This window comes from Salvelinus namaycush, chromosome 7 (genome assembly GCF_016432855.1).
Source record: "Salvelinus namaycush isolate Seneca chromosome 7, SaNama_1.0, whole genome shotgun sequence".
NCBI classification, from domain to species: domain Eukaryota; kingdom Metazoa; phylum Chordata; class Actinopteri; order Salmoniformes; family Salmonidae; genus Salvelinus; species Salvelinus namaycush.
The window spans coordinates 40,509,169-40,526,444 of record NC_052313.1 but is presented as its reverse complement, the minus strand read 5'-3'; the positions used below and the strand labels follow the sequence as shown (position 1 = coordinate 40,526,444).

Below are 17,276 nucleotides of genomic sequence, written 5' to 3'. Positions count from 1 at the left end.
ACTCATTTTGGGTGCCGGTACTGGTGCAGGAGCTCCACAATACTTTTGAGCTAATATTATATAAGACGGAACAGGAGCTCAAGCAGGTGAGCTCCATAGCTCCGGTGAGGTCAAGCCCAAGTCAAGCATTGCTTATACACCTACTTTCTGGAGGGTCAACAATACTCTTTGCTGAAAGCTGCATCCCCTCTCACTGCATGGGGCTGTCAATTAATGATTATAAATGTTTCATGAGTGTATACCTCAGCTATTATAAGACACAAAACGCATAGACAGCTTGTGGAGAACATTTAAAATCTGAAAATGTTGCCATGGAAACCAATAAATTTACATAACTCTGTGGTCACCCTTGACTGAACTGGGGAAAAAAGTATGTATGATCTGAAGGAATTCACAAGTTCAAGGTACAGTAGGATTAACCCCTAACATATTCAGGATGAAAAGAGGCACAGGGACATCTACCTGCACTACAATTCAGTCACAGGTGTTGGGAGAGAAAGGGGACATAATGGGAATGCTGACTTGTTATCAGAGAGGAAGAGGCAAAGCGAGAGTGTTTACTCTCTGCCAAGGAGGTCGATGGAGAGAGTCGAATTTGGTCAACAAAAAAACATTGAATTTGCTACGTGAGGCTTATTTGATCCAACATAAGTTTGGTAATGGTTAGATTGTTACCAAAACACTGATATAATTGGATGCGCGTAGCATTTCGGCAGAAAAAACAACAACGTTATATCCGAGTTGTGATCGTTGTGCACACGCGTATCTGGCCTCTCATTGGCTAGAATGGTCCCATCTGATCTCGCCACCTCCCGGCTGCCTTCCATCTTTGAGGACATGTATTTCCATTGTTAGAGCGGTCACTCGATTATCTTGAAAATATAATAGCTAATCTTTATTGTTATGCATTGTTTCCAGGGGGACAAATTTTGTGGTTGGATAGACAGGAAGTTGCATGATTCACAGAAGGATGTAGCTTGCTAGAAGTTAGTTAGCTCAAAGATAAACCTTTATGTTGAAAATTAAATACGTCTATGGCTCTGGGGTGCAAAGACATCAATGTTGTTTCAGTGTTGAGTTGAAAACCAACGCGTTGGACCTGTTTGGTAACGTTAATCGTCGTCAGGATCCAGAAATCAGGTAACTTTAGCTAGCTAAAATGCTATCCAAGTTAGCAGGGGTGTAAATCATCTTTACGTCGATTCTGTTGCAAAACGTTTACTCAGACGGAAAACGTAAACCTGAGTTTCTATTGGACAAATTATGGTAGGTCCCTCCTCGTTTCATTCAGTTTGTTTCCGTTTGGTTGTTAAACGATAAACGGTTTTCGTAATGAATACACCCCTGGTTAACTAGATAGCTAAAACCACTGCAGTAGCCAGCTAACATGCCACCTAACTTAACATATCACGGCGTAGCAGTCTGGACTCAGACATAATGTATTGGCACAGACAGCCTTCGTGGGTTGGGAGTTGTGACCACAGTATGTGAGCGGAGCGTGCCCAACTTGACTGGAGCGCAGAACGAGTTTCCCCAAAGCTGGAACTTCGGCCTTCTCCAGTAGCGTTCACTTCATGAGCTCACGCCTCAATCACACTTGACAGTGTTTTGCATTTTGGTAGCAGAAGTACATTAATTTCAAATGGAACGCTGCGTTTGCCTTGCAGCATTGCGTTGCAGAGGCAGCTGTAGTACGTTCAGTGTGGTGCGTACATTGGATTTATTGAACATATGCATCAAACTGTATGGGTAGACGGCTTGACCGAAATGGTAGTAGAAGCTGAATGTTCTTTTGTTGCACACATCCAGATGATAGTGCATACAATTTTGCGCAATAACACTGGCGGTGTGCCTGCCCATCATGCATTTGTAGGCTACTTTTAAAATATATATATATTATTTGTATTTGTTTTTTTGTATGATTTTTATTATTTTGTATTTTTATTTAATAACATTTTTTGTAGGCTACTTGTGTGCTTCTTTCGAGTACCACAGCATGAGTCATAATACCCATAAAACCTAGCGGTCAAACAGGAAATGGTTCCATTTATTTTTCCACCATTCATTTTCCACATAAGGGATTTTAGAAACACTTAAAGACTGTTTTGTGTAGGCTTACCTTGGCGTGATGTTTTGCACAAGACAGTTCTCATCTCCTAACTCCGTTGCTGCCTCCGCCGCGTTGTTCTCAACACCAATATGCTGGTTAACTTCGCTATTATGCACATAGCAACATGGTCTAGGAAAAGGCGCCAATTCAACAGCACACTGATGTTTCAGAACCGCGGACAGTGACCGTTATCCAATGCGGGAGAATGTGCATTTGTTATAAAATAATATCATTTTTATTAGTGTTGCACCATTGTTCTTACATAATATAAAATAGCCTAGTGGTTAGAGTGTTGGGCCAGTAACCGAAAGGTTGCTGGATCGAATCCCCGAGCTGACAAGGTAAAAATCTGTCGTTCTGCCTCTGAGCAAGGCAGTTAACCCCCTGAAGAGTTAAGAAAATATTTACCAAATAAACTAAATAAAAAATAACAAGGCTATATACAGGGGTCCCGATACTGAGTCAATGTGGGGGGGTACAGGTTAGTCAAGTTAATTTGTACATGTAGGTAGTGGTGAAGTGACTATGCATAGATAATAAACACCGAGTAGCAGCAGTGTACAAAACAAATGGAGGGGGGGGGTGTCAATGTAAATAGTCCGGTAGCCATTTGATTAATTGTTCAGCAGTCTTATGGCTTGTGGGTAGAAGCTGTTAAGGAGCCTTTTGGTCCTAGACTTGGCGCTCCGGTACCGCTTGCGATGTGGTAGCAGAGAAAACAGTCTATGACTTGGGTGACTGGAGTCTCGGACAATTTTTTGGTATTTCCTCAGACACCGCCTATTATATAGGTCCTGGATGGCAGGACACTTGGCCCCGATAATGTACTGGGCCGTACACACTGCCCTCTGTAGCGCCTTATGGTCAGATGCCGAGTAGTTGCCATACCAGGCGGTGATGCAAGCGGTCAAGATGCTCTCGATGGTGCAGCTGTAGAACTTTTTGAGAATCTGGGGACCCATGCCAAATCGTTTCAGTCTCCTGAGGGGGAAATGGTGTTACCGTGCCCTCTTCATGACTGTCTTGGTATGTTTGGACCATGATAGTTCATTGGTGATGTGGACACCAAGGAACTTGAAACTCTCGACCGGCTCCACTACAGCCCCATCGATGTTAATGGGGGCCTGTTCGGCCCGCCTTTTCCTCTAGTCCACGATCAACTCCTTTGTCTTGCTCACATTGAGGGAGAGGTTGTTGTCCTGGAACTACACTGCGCCGAGAGGGTGTTCTCCGCTGCTGGCCTGCACTCCAGGCACCATCTCATGAGCCTGAAGCCACAGACTCTGTAGACTGAGCCTAATAAGGCATTTATAGTTTAATTTTAATTTAATTTTAAGTAATTCACTAAATACACAATATATAGACTGATTTAATACAACAACATGTTGTTTAAATGCCGAGCGCTTAATGTTCCTGCCAACCTAGTGTGTCGCACTCGCAAATGCTTCACAATTGATTTATTTGTAGGCTATAGCCTTGAAATAATTGAAATAATAGGCTCAACTCCATTCACATATTAAGGTTATGACCAAGTTCGAGTTAACGTTAGAGAGAAACTAGATAGCTAGCAGAAGTTAGCCTAGCTAGCTGTGACTTTCAGTTGAAGCTGTCATTCACATGAAAATTGGACTGTGTTAGCTAACTAACTATTTTGCTAACTAAAGTCAGTTTAAATATGCATGTGGAATTAACCAACAAGTATTTATGTTTATAATACGCTCCCACGTGTGAATGAATTAGACCAGCTAATGTCAGTCAACCACTAGCCCTTGACCATGACTCAGTTCCATTACATTACACATAAGAGTCACATAAGAGTAAAGGCATCTTCTGTAGGGGGAGTTTTAAGAGCCTCGAAGCTCAATCTGAACATTAACACGGAGCGCTTGTGGTATGGTTTCGGAAACCATAATGACCTTATCTTTCATATCAGCAAGAAATCATTTTCAAAAAACAAGGTTAAATTGATACAAACTTTGATCTATTTAGGGCGTAAATCGTTATTTTCTTTTGGCCAGTTGTTTTTAGGTATTGGGACAGCAAAACCGCTTCTGGAACGGAAATGCGAGCTGGTAAGCGCATGCCGGAAGTGGACCACCAGTTTTGAGTCCAAGATAAAACAGTGGTGTGGGGCCTGATCACCCCCATGAAAGCACTGTAACAAAGCTTTTTAAAACGTTTAGCAACGGAAGGTTAAAATGTGCATCTTATCAGACCAATTCAGGCACTCCCTGTTTCCATCTGTTTTCTTCCATTTGGTGACTAATGAATGTGACCCAGGCCCTTCGTCATGGCTGGACCCATCACAGCAGCTGAGCTTCTCCACCCAACCCCCCCATACAGATGGATGGAAATGAGAGGTGACTTATCCAGGGTGCTGCTGCAAGAGCACTAATCAGTGCTAATCTGTTCTGGACCAGATTAGAGCTTCGTTATCCTAGATCTCTCCTTTTCCTCTCTGTACAAAGGAGGGGCTCCTTCTGTGTTCCGTCTGTTTTAACACTTTTAAACCAGTGTGTCTTGATTGTTGTTCTCGTCTCGCGGCGATCTGGTACGAAGCCGTCGCCGACTAGCTCTTTCGTTTCTCACCTGAGTTGCTTTCCTGTTGCGCCGATGGACGCTCCCTCCTCATCCTCCTCTTTTCCTTGGGACTTAGTGTTCATGCTGTCATCATCATAATTTATCTTGTCTCCTATGGGGATTAACATTAGCATGAGTCTCAGGCATCGTGGACACTGACTCCCCTTTGTCCTCCTCTTAAAACGCTTTGGAGATTTTCATCTCTTTTTTTCCGTGATCCTTTTTAAAATTTCTCCTGGGGGGGAAAGTAATCAAGGAGGGGGGCGAAGATGCTGAACCAGGGGGCCGTGATGCTCTTTACAGGGCTCTGTGGGGCACTGGTGGTGCTGGCGATCGCCTACTATACCTACTGGTAAGTCCTGTTGAGGGAGCAGTCGAGGACCGCGTCAGAACTTTATAAGAACTTTATAGACATGACTGGTCCCGGTTCCACAGTGACTCCAACTTCTCGAGGCTGTGTGCAACCACAAACTATAATCTAAAACCTCTTTTACTACCTGACACTGGTTTTTGGGAGAGTGTAGACTGGGCTTGGTTGTTGTTGTCTCTGAAGCACTTTAAATTAAGTTGACTTCTGTGGGTTTGTCTTGTTATTTGTTCTGGAGTGCCGCGGGTCCTTCTGCTGCTGGACATCTAGGCCAAGTTTAGCCTGTTTTGGCCTTTGGAAGGCCTATGGAGGCCAGGCTGTTTCTCCCTGTTAATCAGTTTAGCCCTGAGTGGCTATTGCTAATCTCTGCCACGTCCCACGTCCAATCAGGCCTTGTGTGTGTGTGTGTGTGTGTGTGTGTGTGTGTGTGTGTGTGTGTACCCTTGCATACTTGGTAGCCTGCTAAATGGCTTTAACCTGGTATATAATCAATGGCAATTTACATCCCTTGTAGGCTAGGCCAGGGGTTGTAAATCTTTTCTTTTTCAAGACTCACTGAAATGCTTAAACAAATATATGGGGACCCTTACATCAGAAATCACATTGCTATTTGTATAAGTGTCAATGTGTTAATGCCTACATACATACTAAATGTGAGACGTTTTAGCCTTACTGCTGTTATTTTCAATTTGTAGTTTTATCCACTGAAAACTGTCAGTGGCCCCCTAGTTGAGAAACAGTGGACTTCTTAGGAAATGTTTGGGTAAATCATCAAATTATCATCAAATAACACAGACACACCAGTTGGTTTCAAACTAATAGACAAGCAGCCTATACAAGCACCATGCCCATAGAAAGCAAGATATGAGTTGAGAGACATCTGAACATCCCCATAAAATCTCTAGGTCTGGGTATAGACTTATTTTTTATTTTTTTTACACGTGTTCTATTTCTTCCACTCAATTTCATTCAGTAATTAGAATAGTGTGTGTGGAGGGGAGATGAAAGCAGGACACGGTCTCTCCCACCCCCGTTATACCAGGGGGGAAATTATGGCTGAACTTTTTTAACCTCCTTGTGTGTGTCTCACACTCGTTTCGTTGGCCCAGTATTGACGGCCAGCCATTCGTCTGAGGGGATCAGGTGATTGCAGACCCTCCCCTCCCTCTCCCCCCAAACACACCCGCTCCACCAGGCAGCGCTTTGTCAGGCAGGCTGGGGGAGCGTCTCCCTCTCTCTTCTTTTGTTTCGCTCTCCCTTTTTTTCCTGTGTGGGGAGAAGTTTCCCGCTCTGCTAATGGACGGCCTTGTGAGATGTCATTAGTCTCTTAGGCAAGACTCCAAAGTTAACTCATGTTTACTGAGGAGCGCTGGGGTTTATTGCGCTCTCTTTCCCACTATTTGTAATTCTCACTCTGTTCCTGACTGTGGGCGAAGCTTCACACTTTGACAAAACTACTTTCTCTCTCTTCCAGAACAAGGTTAGTGGTATTTCTGCTCCTTAACCAGGGGTTATCGGCGTGAATGGGATGTTATTTATGAATATTGACCTCGTTGAGACGATGGAGACTTTTTTTCTTTTTTTTACTAGTAATACCGTGTTAAAACTCAGAATCACCTGCTTGACTGAACTGATGCTCCTACTGTAGAGAGATAGATAGGCTATACCGGTAGTTTCAATGGAGATCAACTGCATTTTAAGCATGCATGCTATTATCTGCTTGCAGATGCCAGGCGCACTGTAGCAACTGCTTGTATTATTAGACCGTTTGCAGAGTTGACTTTGCCGGCTGCAGCTTTTGACGTTTGACTGCCGTGGTTGTTAGGTGAAGGAAGCAGTCCAAGGCATTGCAACCGGATGTCAATGTGGGACAAACCTGAAGTTTGATAGCCTTTGCCAAAGATCAGTATCCGTAGAGAATGTCACCCTTGTGGATGTCTGCTTGATTCTTGAGCTTCGGGTAAGGTCGTTTTCTGGTCCTCTTCAGTGCTAACTGCAGGAAACGGCCTTCGTTTAATGGGCCATTTAAAACATGGGTCCTACAGACCTACACCACACCCTGTTATGCCTTGGCTTTATGGCATCCATCACAACTCCTCAGGGCAGTGAAGTTAGAACAGAATCTTGAAGTATTGAGAAAGTGTATTGGGAAATCATAGTGAGACCCACAGAGAAATATGGACAAGTGTCACACTGTGCTTGCTCAACAGTATAGCTTCCTTCCTCACAAGTCCTTACCGACACCTGATCTCGGATCCTCTGCTTCTCAAACACAAGTGACCCGCACTTGACTACGCTGTTGAAAAGATAGCAGTTCGATAGCACAGGTGGAGACGTTTCAAGCTGGGGAATGAGGTTACAAATCCAATTTGTTTACACTCGCACCTCTAAACTCATTCCACAGTGACCCCGGTTGTTGAGCAGAGTGCAGCTGCAGATCCGGGTCACGGCACCACTACTGTCCTCTTGACCGTGTCTTAGCCAACTATAGAAAACCTAGCAGTTCAATAGCTTGAAATGTCTCCACCCACGCTAAGTAGTGAGGTTATGAATCCAACTCCGTTACACACACACACACACACACAGAGGATGGTGAGTGTTTGTTCAGCGGGACCAAGTTTATGTTCCCTCTGTTCCCACAGCCCTATGTTCCCTCTGTTCCCACAGCCCTATGTTCCCTCTGTTCCCACAGCCCTATGTTCCCTCAGTTCCCACAGCCCTATGTTCCCTCAGTTCCCACAGCCCTATGTTCCCTCAGTTCCCACAGCCCTACGTTCCCTCAGTTCCCACAGCCCTACGTTCCCTCAGTTCCCACAGCCCTATGTTCCCACAGCCCTGTTCCCTCAGTTCCCACAGCCCTGTTCCCTCAGTTCCCACAGCCCTGTGTTCCCTCAGTTCCCACAGCCATATGTTCCCTCAGTTCCCACAGCCCTATGTTCCCACAGCCCTCTTGTTACCTCAGTTCCCACAGTCCTATGTTCCCTCAGTTCCCACAGTCCTATGTTCCCTCAGTTCCCACAGCCCTATGTTCCCACAGCAACGATGTTCCCTCAGTTCCCACAGCCCTCAGTTCCCACAGCACAATATGTTCAAATTACTTGAGTAGATGCTGAGATACATACATCTCAGAAAATGCCTTTTGGGCTGCTGGAACATTGACAAACGGTCAAGGTCATAGTGATTTTAAACAATTCAGTAGGTTCCATATATACTCTCACATTTGTGTAGATGCTGAAATACTCAGCATGTTCTACATTTATAACAATAAACATTGGTGCCAATTTCAATTGGTTCAGTGGGTACCACAGGGCTGGAGGGAACATAGGGTGGACCCCTGATCAGATGCTTGAGGTCACTCAAGTCCACGCTCTGTGGGTGGGACCTCCTGTGTAGTTGGTACTGCAGGCCTGTAGTACGCACACACACACAGCCATCGTTTTTACTCTTTGTTTCTAGGATGTGATTTGACAAAAACAGTGTGACTTTGACTTAATGCTCATTCTGTTATTAGGCCATGTGTAGTTATCAGTGTTTTAGGATGGGTGTAAGTATAGCTTTGGAAAGTAGCCTATTTTATTCTTGAGACTGGACATAAGAATTGGGGCACAGTAGGTGAAATGTCTGTAGTGGATACAGTATTACTAATTCTGTAGTATTACTAATGATCGTAACATGTGGGAGGGAGTGGAGTGGTGCAGGCCTGCTGTTTGAGGGTGTGTGTGGGGTCTAGAGTTAGCAAAGAGGACATACCAGAATCGCAGAGATGCTGAATGGGGCAAGTGCCAATTTAGAGATGTAGTTGCTATATTTAGCATGTTCTGAAACCGCTGCAGAGACTGTTATTGTTAAAAGAGCCTAGCAACAAATGCAGCTACTTATCAGGCTGCCTTGGAGAGTTTTGATAGCATTTGGTGACTTTTCCCACTCAATTCTGGGAGTATCTATCTGCAACAGAAGTCACAGCAAGAGCGCACAAACAGTTAACACTTTGTGACAACTGCTGATGTAAAAAGGGCTATATAAAATATATTTGATTGATAGATTGACAGGCACAGAAGCAAGGGGAGATCGGCGGATCGCAGCTGTGCTGCAGCAAGGCAAGTTTGTGCTGTGACGTTGGGGGAAAGAAGTTGGCAAAACACTGAATTGGGCTGTGTGTGTGTGTGAAAAAGAGAGCGAGAAAGGGAGTGAGTAAGCGAGTTGCTGGCCTTGTTCCAACGAGGTGAAAGGGCGTGCGTGCGTGTGTGGGTATGCGGACATGTACATATCAGTGAGAGGGAGGTTATGTGCACTGCCATTTGGGTGAAAGGGAGTTTATTTTTGTGGGCAAGCTGTGTTTTTAGCCTGATTAGTTTCCTATTTTATATTGGGAAATATAAATGGAAATGTATCACAGAAACTAACTGGATGTCTGCTGAACTCCTCAGAATTAACCTGCTCTTTCTTTTTTGTCACAGTTCTCTGAATAATTCAGTTGTATGTTGGTTGAAGTTTTCTTTGCTTGTTGCGGCCATTTGGTGAAAGTTAGATTCTGTTTTGGGAAAGAGTTAAGAATGTTCAGATCTTCCCGTCTTTAAACTGGGGCGGCAGGTAGCCTAGTGGTTAGAGTGTTGGGCTTTCGGTTACTGGACCGCATCCCCGAGCTGACAAGTAAAAAATCTGTCGTTCTGCCCCTGAACAAGGCAGTTAACCCACTGTTCCCTGGTAGGCCGTCATTGTAAATAAGAATTTGTTCTTAACTGACTTGACTAGTTAAATAAATAAAAAACTGATTGCGAATAGTTTGTAATGGGGTTCTTCTCTGTCCCACAGGTCTGTGGTATTGGCTGACGGGCCGTGCAAACGGGGCTTGTGAAGGGATTCCACCGTGGTAAGTTGCACTGGAATTTCAGAAAATTATCACTCTTCAACTATTAACCCAGCCTCATCGAAGTGGTCCGGAGTTTTCCCTGACCGTGTGACCTAACTAGGAAAACTTTGGGTCCTCGTCATAGCCAATAAGGCTCAGACTTATTCCTGGTCAGATCAGTTAGCCAGGGGAAACTCCTTGCCCTACTCATATTCATAAACATCCTCTTTTAAAGGGTAGGAAGGATTCGTTTTTACTCACCGAAGTAACAACAGTGTTGTCAAATACTTATTCACTTAGTTACTGTAGTCACGATCAAAGTATTTTTTTATATATATATATTTTTTACATATCTATTAACTTATTTTGGATATCTTCAGAACTACCCACAATGCACTATTTCTCAACATCATATGGAGAATCGGTGCTACCTTTTGGCATTTTCCACAGAATTAAATGGAAATGCATTGTTTCTTCATGGTGTTCTCCCCCAGGTCGGCCGTAGTGTGTTGGTAGCCCTGCTAGCCCTCAGACAGCCCTGGCCATGGGGCTGATAGCGTACATCAAGAGCCTGTTCATCCTCCAGCTGCTCGTTGGCTTTGTGTTTGTGGTCAGCGGCCTCATCATCAACTTCATCCAGCTCTGCACCTGCGTCCTATGGCCTATCGACAGGCAGCTCTACAGAAAGATCAACACCCGCCTCTCCTACTCCCTCTGGAGCCGTGAGTCACACTCATAATCCTGAGTCGTGTGTGTATTTGTTTGTGTGTCTGGGGGGGGGGGGGGGGGGCTGGGGCAAAGAGCAGCACATTCTGTCTGTTGTCCTAAAAGAAACCAGTCTTAAACGCAGTGCAAACTCCACCCACATGGTGTACTGGTTTTGGTGTTTCCCTCTATCCCTCTAGTTGCTGTGTTGTGTGCATTCCTCTCTCATGCGGTCTGTGTGTGGGGCGGCCGGTGAACAATGGCCACAATGGATTTTGGTCATTGTAGTTATTTACCACGTTTTCTGCACGGAACTAGGTTGAATATTTGTCTATTGAAAACTTAAACTCCCTACACCATCTCACAGTTCTTGATTTGATGTATTTCGTGCTTGATAGGATTTCTCTTTAGAGAAACGCGCTTTGATCTCACAAAAAAACAAAATGGAATTTGAGTAATTGAACCAACTTCGGTCAGTTTATTGTTTTAATAATCAGAAAACAAAAATAATTTGATTAGTCTTGATGGTGTACTTAATAATCATGAGCAGACAGATAGTACTTAATGATGCGCAGATAGTACTCTGTGGCTGGACCGCGGCATGCTTGGAGTGTGTGTGTGTGTGTGTGGTGGTTGCACTGTTGTTGTTGACTGAGTTTACACTCTGATTCTTACAGGAATTGAGACTGGTGTAATGTAGTTCATTGCAACGGTTCGTTGCGACTGGTTACATGCTGACCAGACCGCTCCCATCGCGTGCGCGAGCGTTGCAAAATAAATGTCCATGTTATTGTCATTACACCCACACTGCCCGCGCACGTCTGCGTAGCCAGGCGCTAAAATAGAACTCTATTTGTGACACTTGACGTGCTGCAAGTCCCGCCTCTCCCATCTCCTCACTGGTTTTTAGGAGCATATACCCACGTGGGTGATTGAAAGACTTACTGAGGTTCACAATCCAGTCCAGTTGGTGGTGGTAATGCACCTTAAAGTTGGTCACCAAATTAATATAGTTGGTTTTGATATTTCAACCTGCGTTTCCTGATTGCGTCTGGTGTGAGGGGGACAAAATGGACACCAGTTTGCGACTGGGCGGTTCATTGTGACGGAGTTTACACTGGTTCGTTGTTAACTCTCTGCTGGTCCTCTCTTTCCTGTAGAGCTGGTGATGCTGCTGGAGTGGTGGTCGGGTACAGAATGCACCATATTCACAGACCAGGCCACGGTGGACAAATTTGGCAAGGAGCACGTCATCATCATCCTCAACCACAACTATGAGATCGACTTCCTCTGCGGCTGGACCATGTGTGAACGCTACGGCGTGCTTGGAGTGAGTACGTGTGTGTGTGTGTGTGATAGAGGAAATGAGTTTAGCTGCCTATATCTACTGTTTATGAAAATATCATGTTTGGTAGGTTGGTTGAACGAAGTCGTTTCGCCTTGTCTTCTCAGGCTTCAAAGGTCTTGGCCAAGTACGAACTGCTGAAGGTGCCTCTGATTGGCTGGACCTGGTACTTCCTGGAGATTGTCTTCTGTAAGAGGAAGTGGGAGGAGGACAGAGACACCGTGTTCAAAGGCCTGACCCAGCTAAAGGATTACCCTGAGTTTATGTGGGTGAGTAGGACGACAAACCGACAACACAATGACGCTTGCCCCTCTCCCTTTGACCATCAGCCTGTCTCTGTATGGAGTTGTACCCTGGGGCGTGTTCATTAAGCATCAAACAGATGAAAAATGCCCATTTCTGTTTACCGTTGAATAATGTTTTCCACTGAGTGCCCAAATAAACACGTCCCAGATTCGTTGGCGGGTACGTGCACACAATTTAAGCCAGTAATCTCACAAACTCTCGGGGGAAAATGCAAGGAAAGAGAGCGTCTGAGGGGAGGAATCAAAGAAATACAACTGAGATTCTGTGTGTATGTTGTTTGTGCATGTGTACGTGTTACTGTGGACAGTGTTGCCAGAATGGCACATCAGGGTGTGTCTGAGGTAGTTCACCTCTGTTGGCGTTCCTACCTTCTGTTGTTTCCAGTGGGACACGTAGGGATTACAAGGTCATGAGCTTAGTGTGTTAAGTGTTTACCGCTCCAAAGACGTCAACTCCAAAGACCGCAACAGTGTGCGTGTGTGTCGACTTGTCTCTCTCTCCAGTTCCTATTGTACTGTGAAGGCACCCGTTTCACACCGAAGAAGCATGAGATCAGTATGGAGGTAGCAGAGAGTAAAGGTCTACCAAAACTCAAATACCATCTACTGCCCAGAACCAAAGGCTTCACCACAACACTGAGCTGTCTCAAAGGCACAGGTGGGACACAAGCACACACAAGCACGTGCGCACACACACACACATTTGCTGCATCACACTCATGGTCGCACTCTTTCCTTTCTCAGTATCTGCTGTGTACGACGTGACACTAAATTTCAGAGACAAGAAGGTCCCAACACTGCTGGGAATCGTCAGTGGAAAGAAGTACATGGCGGATATGAATATCACGTAGGTGGCGCCTATCCCTCTCCCACAAACAAAGCCTGTGCACTGGTCCTAAATGTGACCTATGGGTCCTTTGACCTGCTGACTTACTGTATCACCAGTACAGTGACTTGCTGCCCTTTAGTAGCGTTGTACTGAATTGACAGTTCCCCTCCTTCCTGTATAGGCGGTACCCAGTGGAAGAAATCCCAGAGGACGAGAAGGAGTGTGCAACCTGGCTTCACAAGCTCTACCAGCAGAAGGTGCCGGAAACTCAGCTTTCCCTCCCATTTCTTTACCCTTTCTAGCCATAAGTCAATGACTCTCTCTACTAATTAAATATTGACTACATTCTCTCTTTCTTCCCTTCTCTTTCTGTAGGATGCACTGCAGGAGCACTACGAGAAGGAGGGCAGTTTCCCCGGTCCCGCTATCAAGCCCCCCCGACGGCTGTGGACGCTGCTCAACTTCCTCTTCTGGGCCACCCTGCTTCTCACCCCCCTCCTCAACTTCGCCTGTGGGGTGTTTGTCAGCGGCTCTCCCCTCCTCATCGTCGTCTTCTTGATCTTCTGCATCATCGGTGCGGATGCCACCCATTTAGCCTGCGCTAAGCCTCCTGCTTTTTCCAAGTTCTTATGTTGTTAGGACCTGCCTATACTATATAATCTAATTTTGACTCGTTAATGGCTGGTTTCCCCGAACACAGAATAAGCCTAGTCCTAGACTAAAAAGCTATTTCAATAGAGATACTCCATTAAGCATGCATTAAATTATTCTGCTCTAAATGTATAGTTTTAGTTTTATAAAGCATTGCTCTACCTACTACCTTTTTCCACAGTTGATAGCACAAGATTTGGTCGCACCAATTTCTTCGCAACTGAGCGCCGGTTAATGACTTGACCTGTGGTTTTGCATTCCATACAGAACAAGGCTGATAATGACTAGCCATATTTTAAATTATGTAAGCGCCCCTGCGGAAATCAAGTGAGCATAAAAAAAATCCAATCAAAGTCTATCTCCCTGCTTAAGATAGTTATCTGTTGTTTTTGCTTGGGCTGCTCAATCCACCGCATCCTCTGATGTCTGCCTTCTGCATTTGGGGTGGAAGGTGGCAGAGCTACAGCTGTGTTTGTCAGACCGGGAGACATCCTGAAAATCAGTCTTCTCACGAAAACTTTTGTAGTGTCAGAACGGTTTGAGGTACAAACTAATATGAGCCCTCTATGGAAAGATAACTCTCACAAACACATACAGGATTCCCACAAGCCTCGTCTGAAGGTAGACAGACCGATATGAGTTTTTTTGCCAAACAAAGGGGTTAAATACAGGTAAAAATAATCATTTATAATTTGTCTCTTCGATATAGGACAGACACTTCAAAACATATCTCCTTTTGATGTATTTTTGGACTGTCTGTTGTGCCATTTATGAATATGTTATTCAATACGTTAATTAGGGCTAATAGCAGTAAGACCAAATTCAATTTTTCATCAAAAAATAAGTATATTTTTTTTATACTTACGGGGGTCCTAAAATTCTAACTCAAATTGCTAACCCAGCCCTGGGCCCTTTGACCTAAGGGAGTTTTAACTTGACTATCATATTCACATTGATTGTTTGTTGAGGGGGAAAAATCGATCCTTTGCGCAATCTCTAAAAAGGTGCTATTGTTAGTGATTTTGAACAGTGTAACTCTACAGTTGTAGGGCCCTATAAAATCAGTTTTATCTTTTCGTAAAATCTGTTTTCCAGATTCTATCTTTGCAGTCAACATTTTAATTGGGGAAGTTTTTTGGGAAATACTTTAGAAATGTTCATTCAAACAGCGTATGATGACTGAATGTGAGTGTTTTGGTCGCAGTGTTGAGCCCTGTATAGTATGTATATGTGATTACCTACTCCTGTATCTGCACTTTGTTAATCTGTATTACACCTCAGTTTTTTTGTCTTTCTTTCTACTATTATTGACAAATCTCTCTCGGTCTCCTTTCTCCACAGCCTCCATAGCAGTGCGCCGCCTGATCAGTGTATCTGAGGTGAACAAAACCGGCTCTACTTACGGCAAAATGGAGGGCAAAAAGGAAAACTAGAACTCTTTATGGCAGTCACGTTACGGTCCCTCTACTGTCAGCGCTCGGTGTCTGAGCGGTTGTTGTGGTCCCAGCACAGACAGACCCTGTGCAGCCACCCTCCTTCAAAAATAAGTTAAAACTCAGCCGGGGGGGGGGGTATATAACTGAATATACTTTTTAGACGTAAGTTCAAATATTAATTATGATGATTGTGACACAGAACACAATTTTTTATGGAATTGTTGCATTTGACTCCCTGTGAATGCATCCTTCCAGTGAGAGGGGGGTGACAGACAGCAGGACTGAATGGTAGATACCAGAGGGTGTATCTCTCTAGCACCAAACTCTCCCTGCACCCCAGCTCGAGGCCCCCTGTCGGTCTCCTCCGCATAGCCTTGTGGTTCACCTCAGCCACATGCTCCAGAACTTTCCTGTTTCAGCGGTACCACTTCCTCCAACATGCACCCCACTTCCTGCCACAGCAGTCCACGCTAAAGGAGTGCTCTCCACCTATCAAAGATTCACATTTTCTGCTTCAGTATCTCTGACTGGGCCAGCCCAACACCAGTCCTACGTCCCTCTGTAGTTTCAGCAAGGGGCTTTACTGTCTGGAGAAGACAGATTCCCAGCATGCTTTAGCTCCCCACCCTTACCCCCATGAAGGTTGGGTGTGGAGGTGAAGGAATCTTAACACCTCTGAGCACATCCTGTTATTTGTTTGTCCGTCTCCTCATGAAACTTGTGCTGAATCCTGACACAAATGAGATTGAGCGTGCTGCTGCTCCTCCCGTCCTTCCCAGAAAAGCACAGACATGATGGCCAACCTCGCACCAATAAAATGCAGTATTTAATGTTCATTTAAAGCCAGGTTTGGCCCTGAGCTGATTTCTGAATTGCTTGTAGATCCCATAAATACTGATTGTTATAAACAATAAAACAATTATCATTTGGTTTCCATTGAATATACAAAAGTGATTGAATGAATAGGATTACATTTATTTCCCTACATTACTCTGGAGTGAGTTGCTCAGATGGTTTTGAAGAGCATTTTTTGGGCAGTGGTGGATCAACATCTAACACAAAGTAATTGTAAAATAGTTAGCCCTACCATCCCACCACACCCCGGTCCCCCGTCCATTAAATCCCATTAGTTTATGCAATATAAAATCCGTAACCACAGTTTGAATGCCTTTAGGCCCATCATAAGGTGACAAAGCTAGTATATCAGTCGTCCAGTGACCAAGAGCTGAGGACAACACCATCACTAACACTGGCTGTCCCTACCATCCAACTCGGCTGCCAGCAGAATAGATTCATGCTTTTACAAAGAGCAGGTGAAGTGCCCCACAGGCCATTTGCAGAGTGGATTGTCCCATATCCATGATTGGATTTTACAGCATTTAAGAAAAATAAGCATAACACTTTATACATGGCCAGTTATTGGCATTTTAAAATGCTATGCCCCTCCACCCCCTAAAATGATCCCAATAACATATTATTAAAAAGTAGGCCTACATGGCCCATATTATCAGACAGGTGTGTTATTTTAGCAATAAGATTGATCACCTACAGTGTATAAAACTGATGAGGCATAGTGGCTATATATAGATGGCTAAAGCTTTGGGTTAACCATCTGCATTAATACCCCACTGGTCTAATAATTAGATCAGACTAGATTATCTTTTTGCTAGTTAGCCAGGTATGTACTGATGAGCCCAGTATGGGGCAGTTGGACAGTGGAGAAAGCAAAGCTGTTAGCAGCACACAGGTGCTGCTGATACTACTGATTAATCTGCTGTTGCTGTGTGGCTCCTACTGCTGTTGCTGCTTCTTCTGCTGCTGTTGCTGTGTGGCTTCTACTGCAGTTGCTGATGCTGCTCCTACTGCTGCTTCTTCTGCTGCTGTTCCTGCTGTTGCTTGGATCATCAGAACCAGCATATCCAACCGATGGAGCTGCTGGTCCATGATCAGCCACAGCAGACAGGACAGAAGCCCAGGGTGGAGTTGGGCTCTGGCTTGGGCAGGGGCATGGGAAGCCACATGGGTACGCTGGGTGGTGGGCAATGGTATTTTCCTCTGGGTTCATTGATCATGCCAGAGTGGTGGAAAGGGGCTCCGTC

The 17,276-nt window shown here is 44.7% G+C and overlaps 1 protein-coding gene across 3 annotated transcripts; it reads left to right on the top strand.

The window, feature by feature from the left end:
* The first annotated feature begins 934 nt into the window (after nt 1–934).
* Nucleotides 935–16,118, top strand: LOC120051233 (1-acyl-sn-glycerol-3-phosphate acyltransferase gamma-like). Of its 3 annotated transcripts, none has more exons than XM_038997982.1 (10): nt 935–1,140; nt 9,870–9,927; nt 10,401–10,628; nt 11,772–11,941; nt 12,064–12,225; nt 12,766–12,919; nt 13,006–13,108; nt 13,272–13,347; nt 13,466–13,664; nt 15,083–16,118. In XM_038997982.1, exons 3-10 carry the CDS (start codon nt 10,451–10,453, stop codon nt 15,172–15,174), a joined length of 1,134 nt encoding a protein of 377 aa, XP_038853910.1. In that variant the 5' UTR covers nt 935–1,140; nt 9,870–9,927; nt 10,401–10,450; the 3' UTR covers nt 15,175–16,118. The 3 variants fall into 3 exon arrangements, with proteins under 3 accessions (XP_038853910.1, XP_038853909.1, XP_038853911.1); XM_038997981.1 differs by lacking the exon at nt 935–1,140 and adding an exon at nt 6,256–6,537; XM_038997983.1 differs by lacking the exon at nt 935–1,140 and adding an exon at nt 9,737–9,761.
* Nucleotides 16,119–17,276: the final 1,158 nt, after the last annotated feature.

Excerpts from the sequence above, each read along its gene's own strand:
- LOC120051233 (XM_038997982.1), top strand. The coding sequence starts at position 10,451 with ATGGGGCTGATAGCGTACATCAAGAGCCTGTTCATCCTCCAGCTGCTC. Across the intron at positions 12,226-12,765 it reads ATTACCCTGAGTTTATGTGG|TTCCTATTGTACTGTGAAGG; the intron begins GTGAGTAGGACG and ends CTCTCTCTCCAG. Across the intron at positions 13,665-15,082 it reads CTTGATCTTCTGCATCATCG|CCTCCATAGCAGTGCGCCGC; the intron begins GTGCGGATGCCA and ends CTTTCTCCACAG.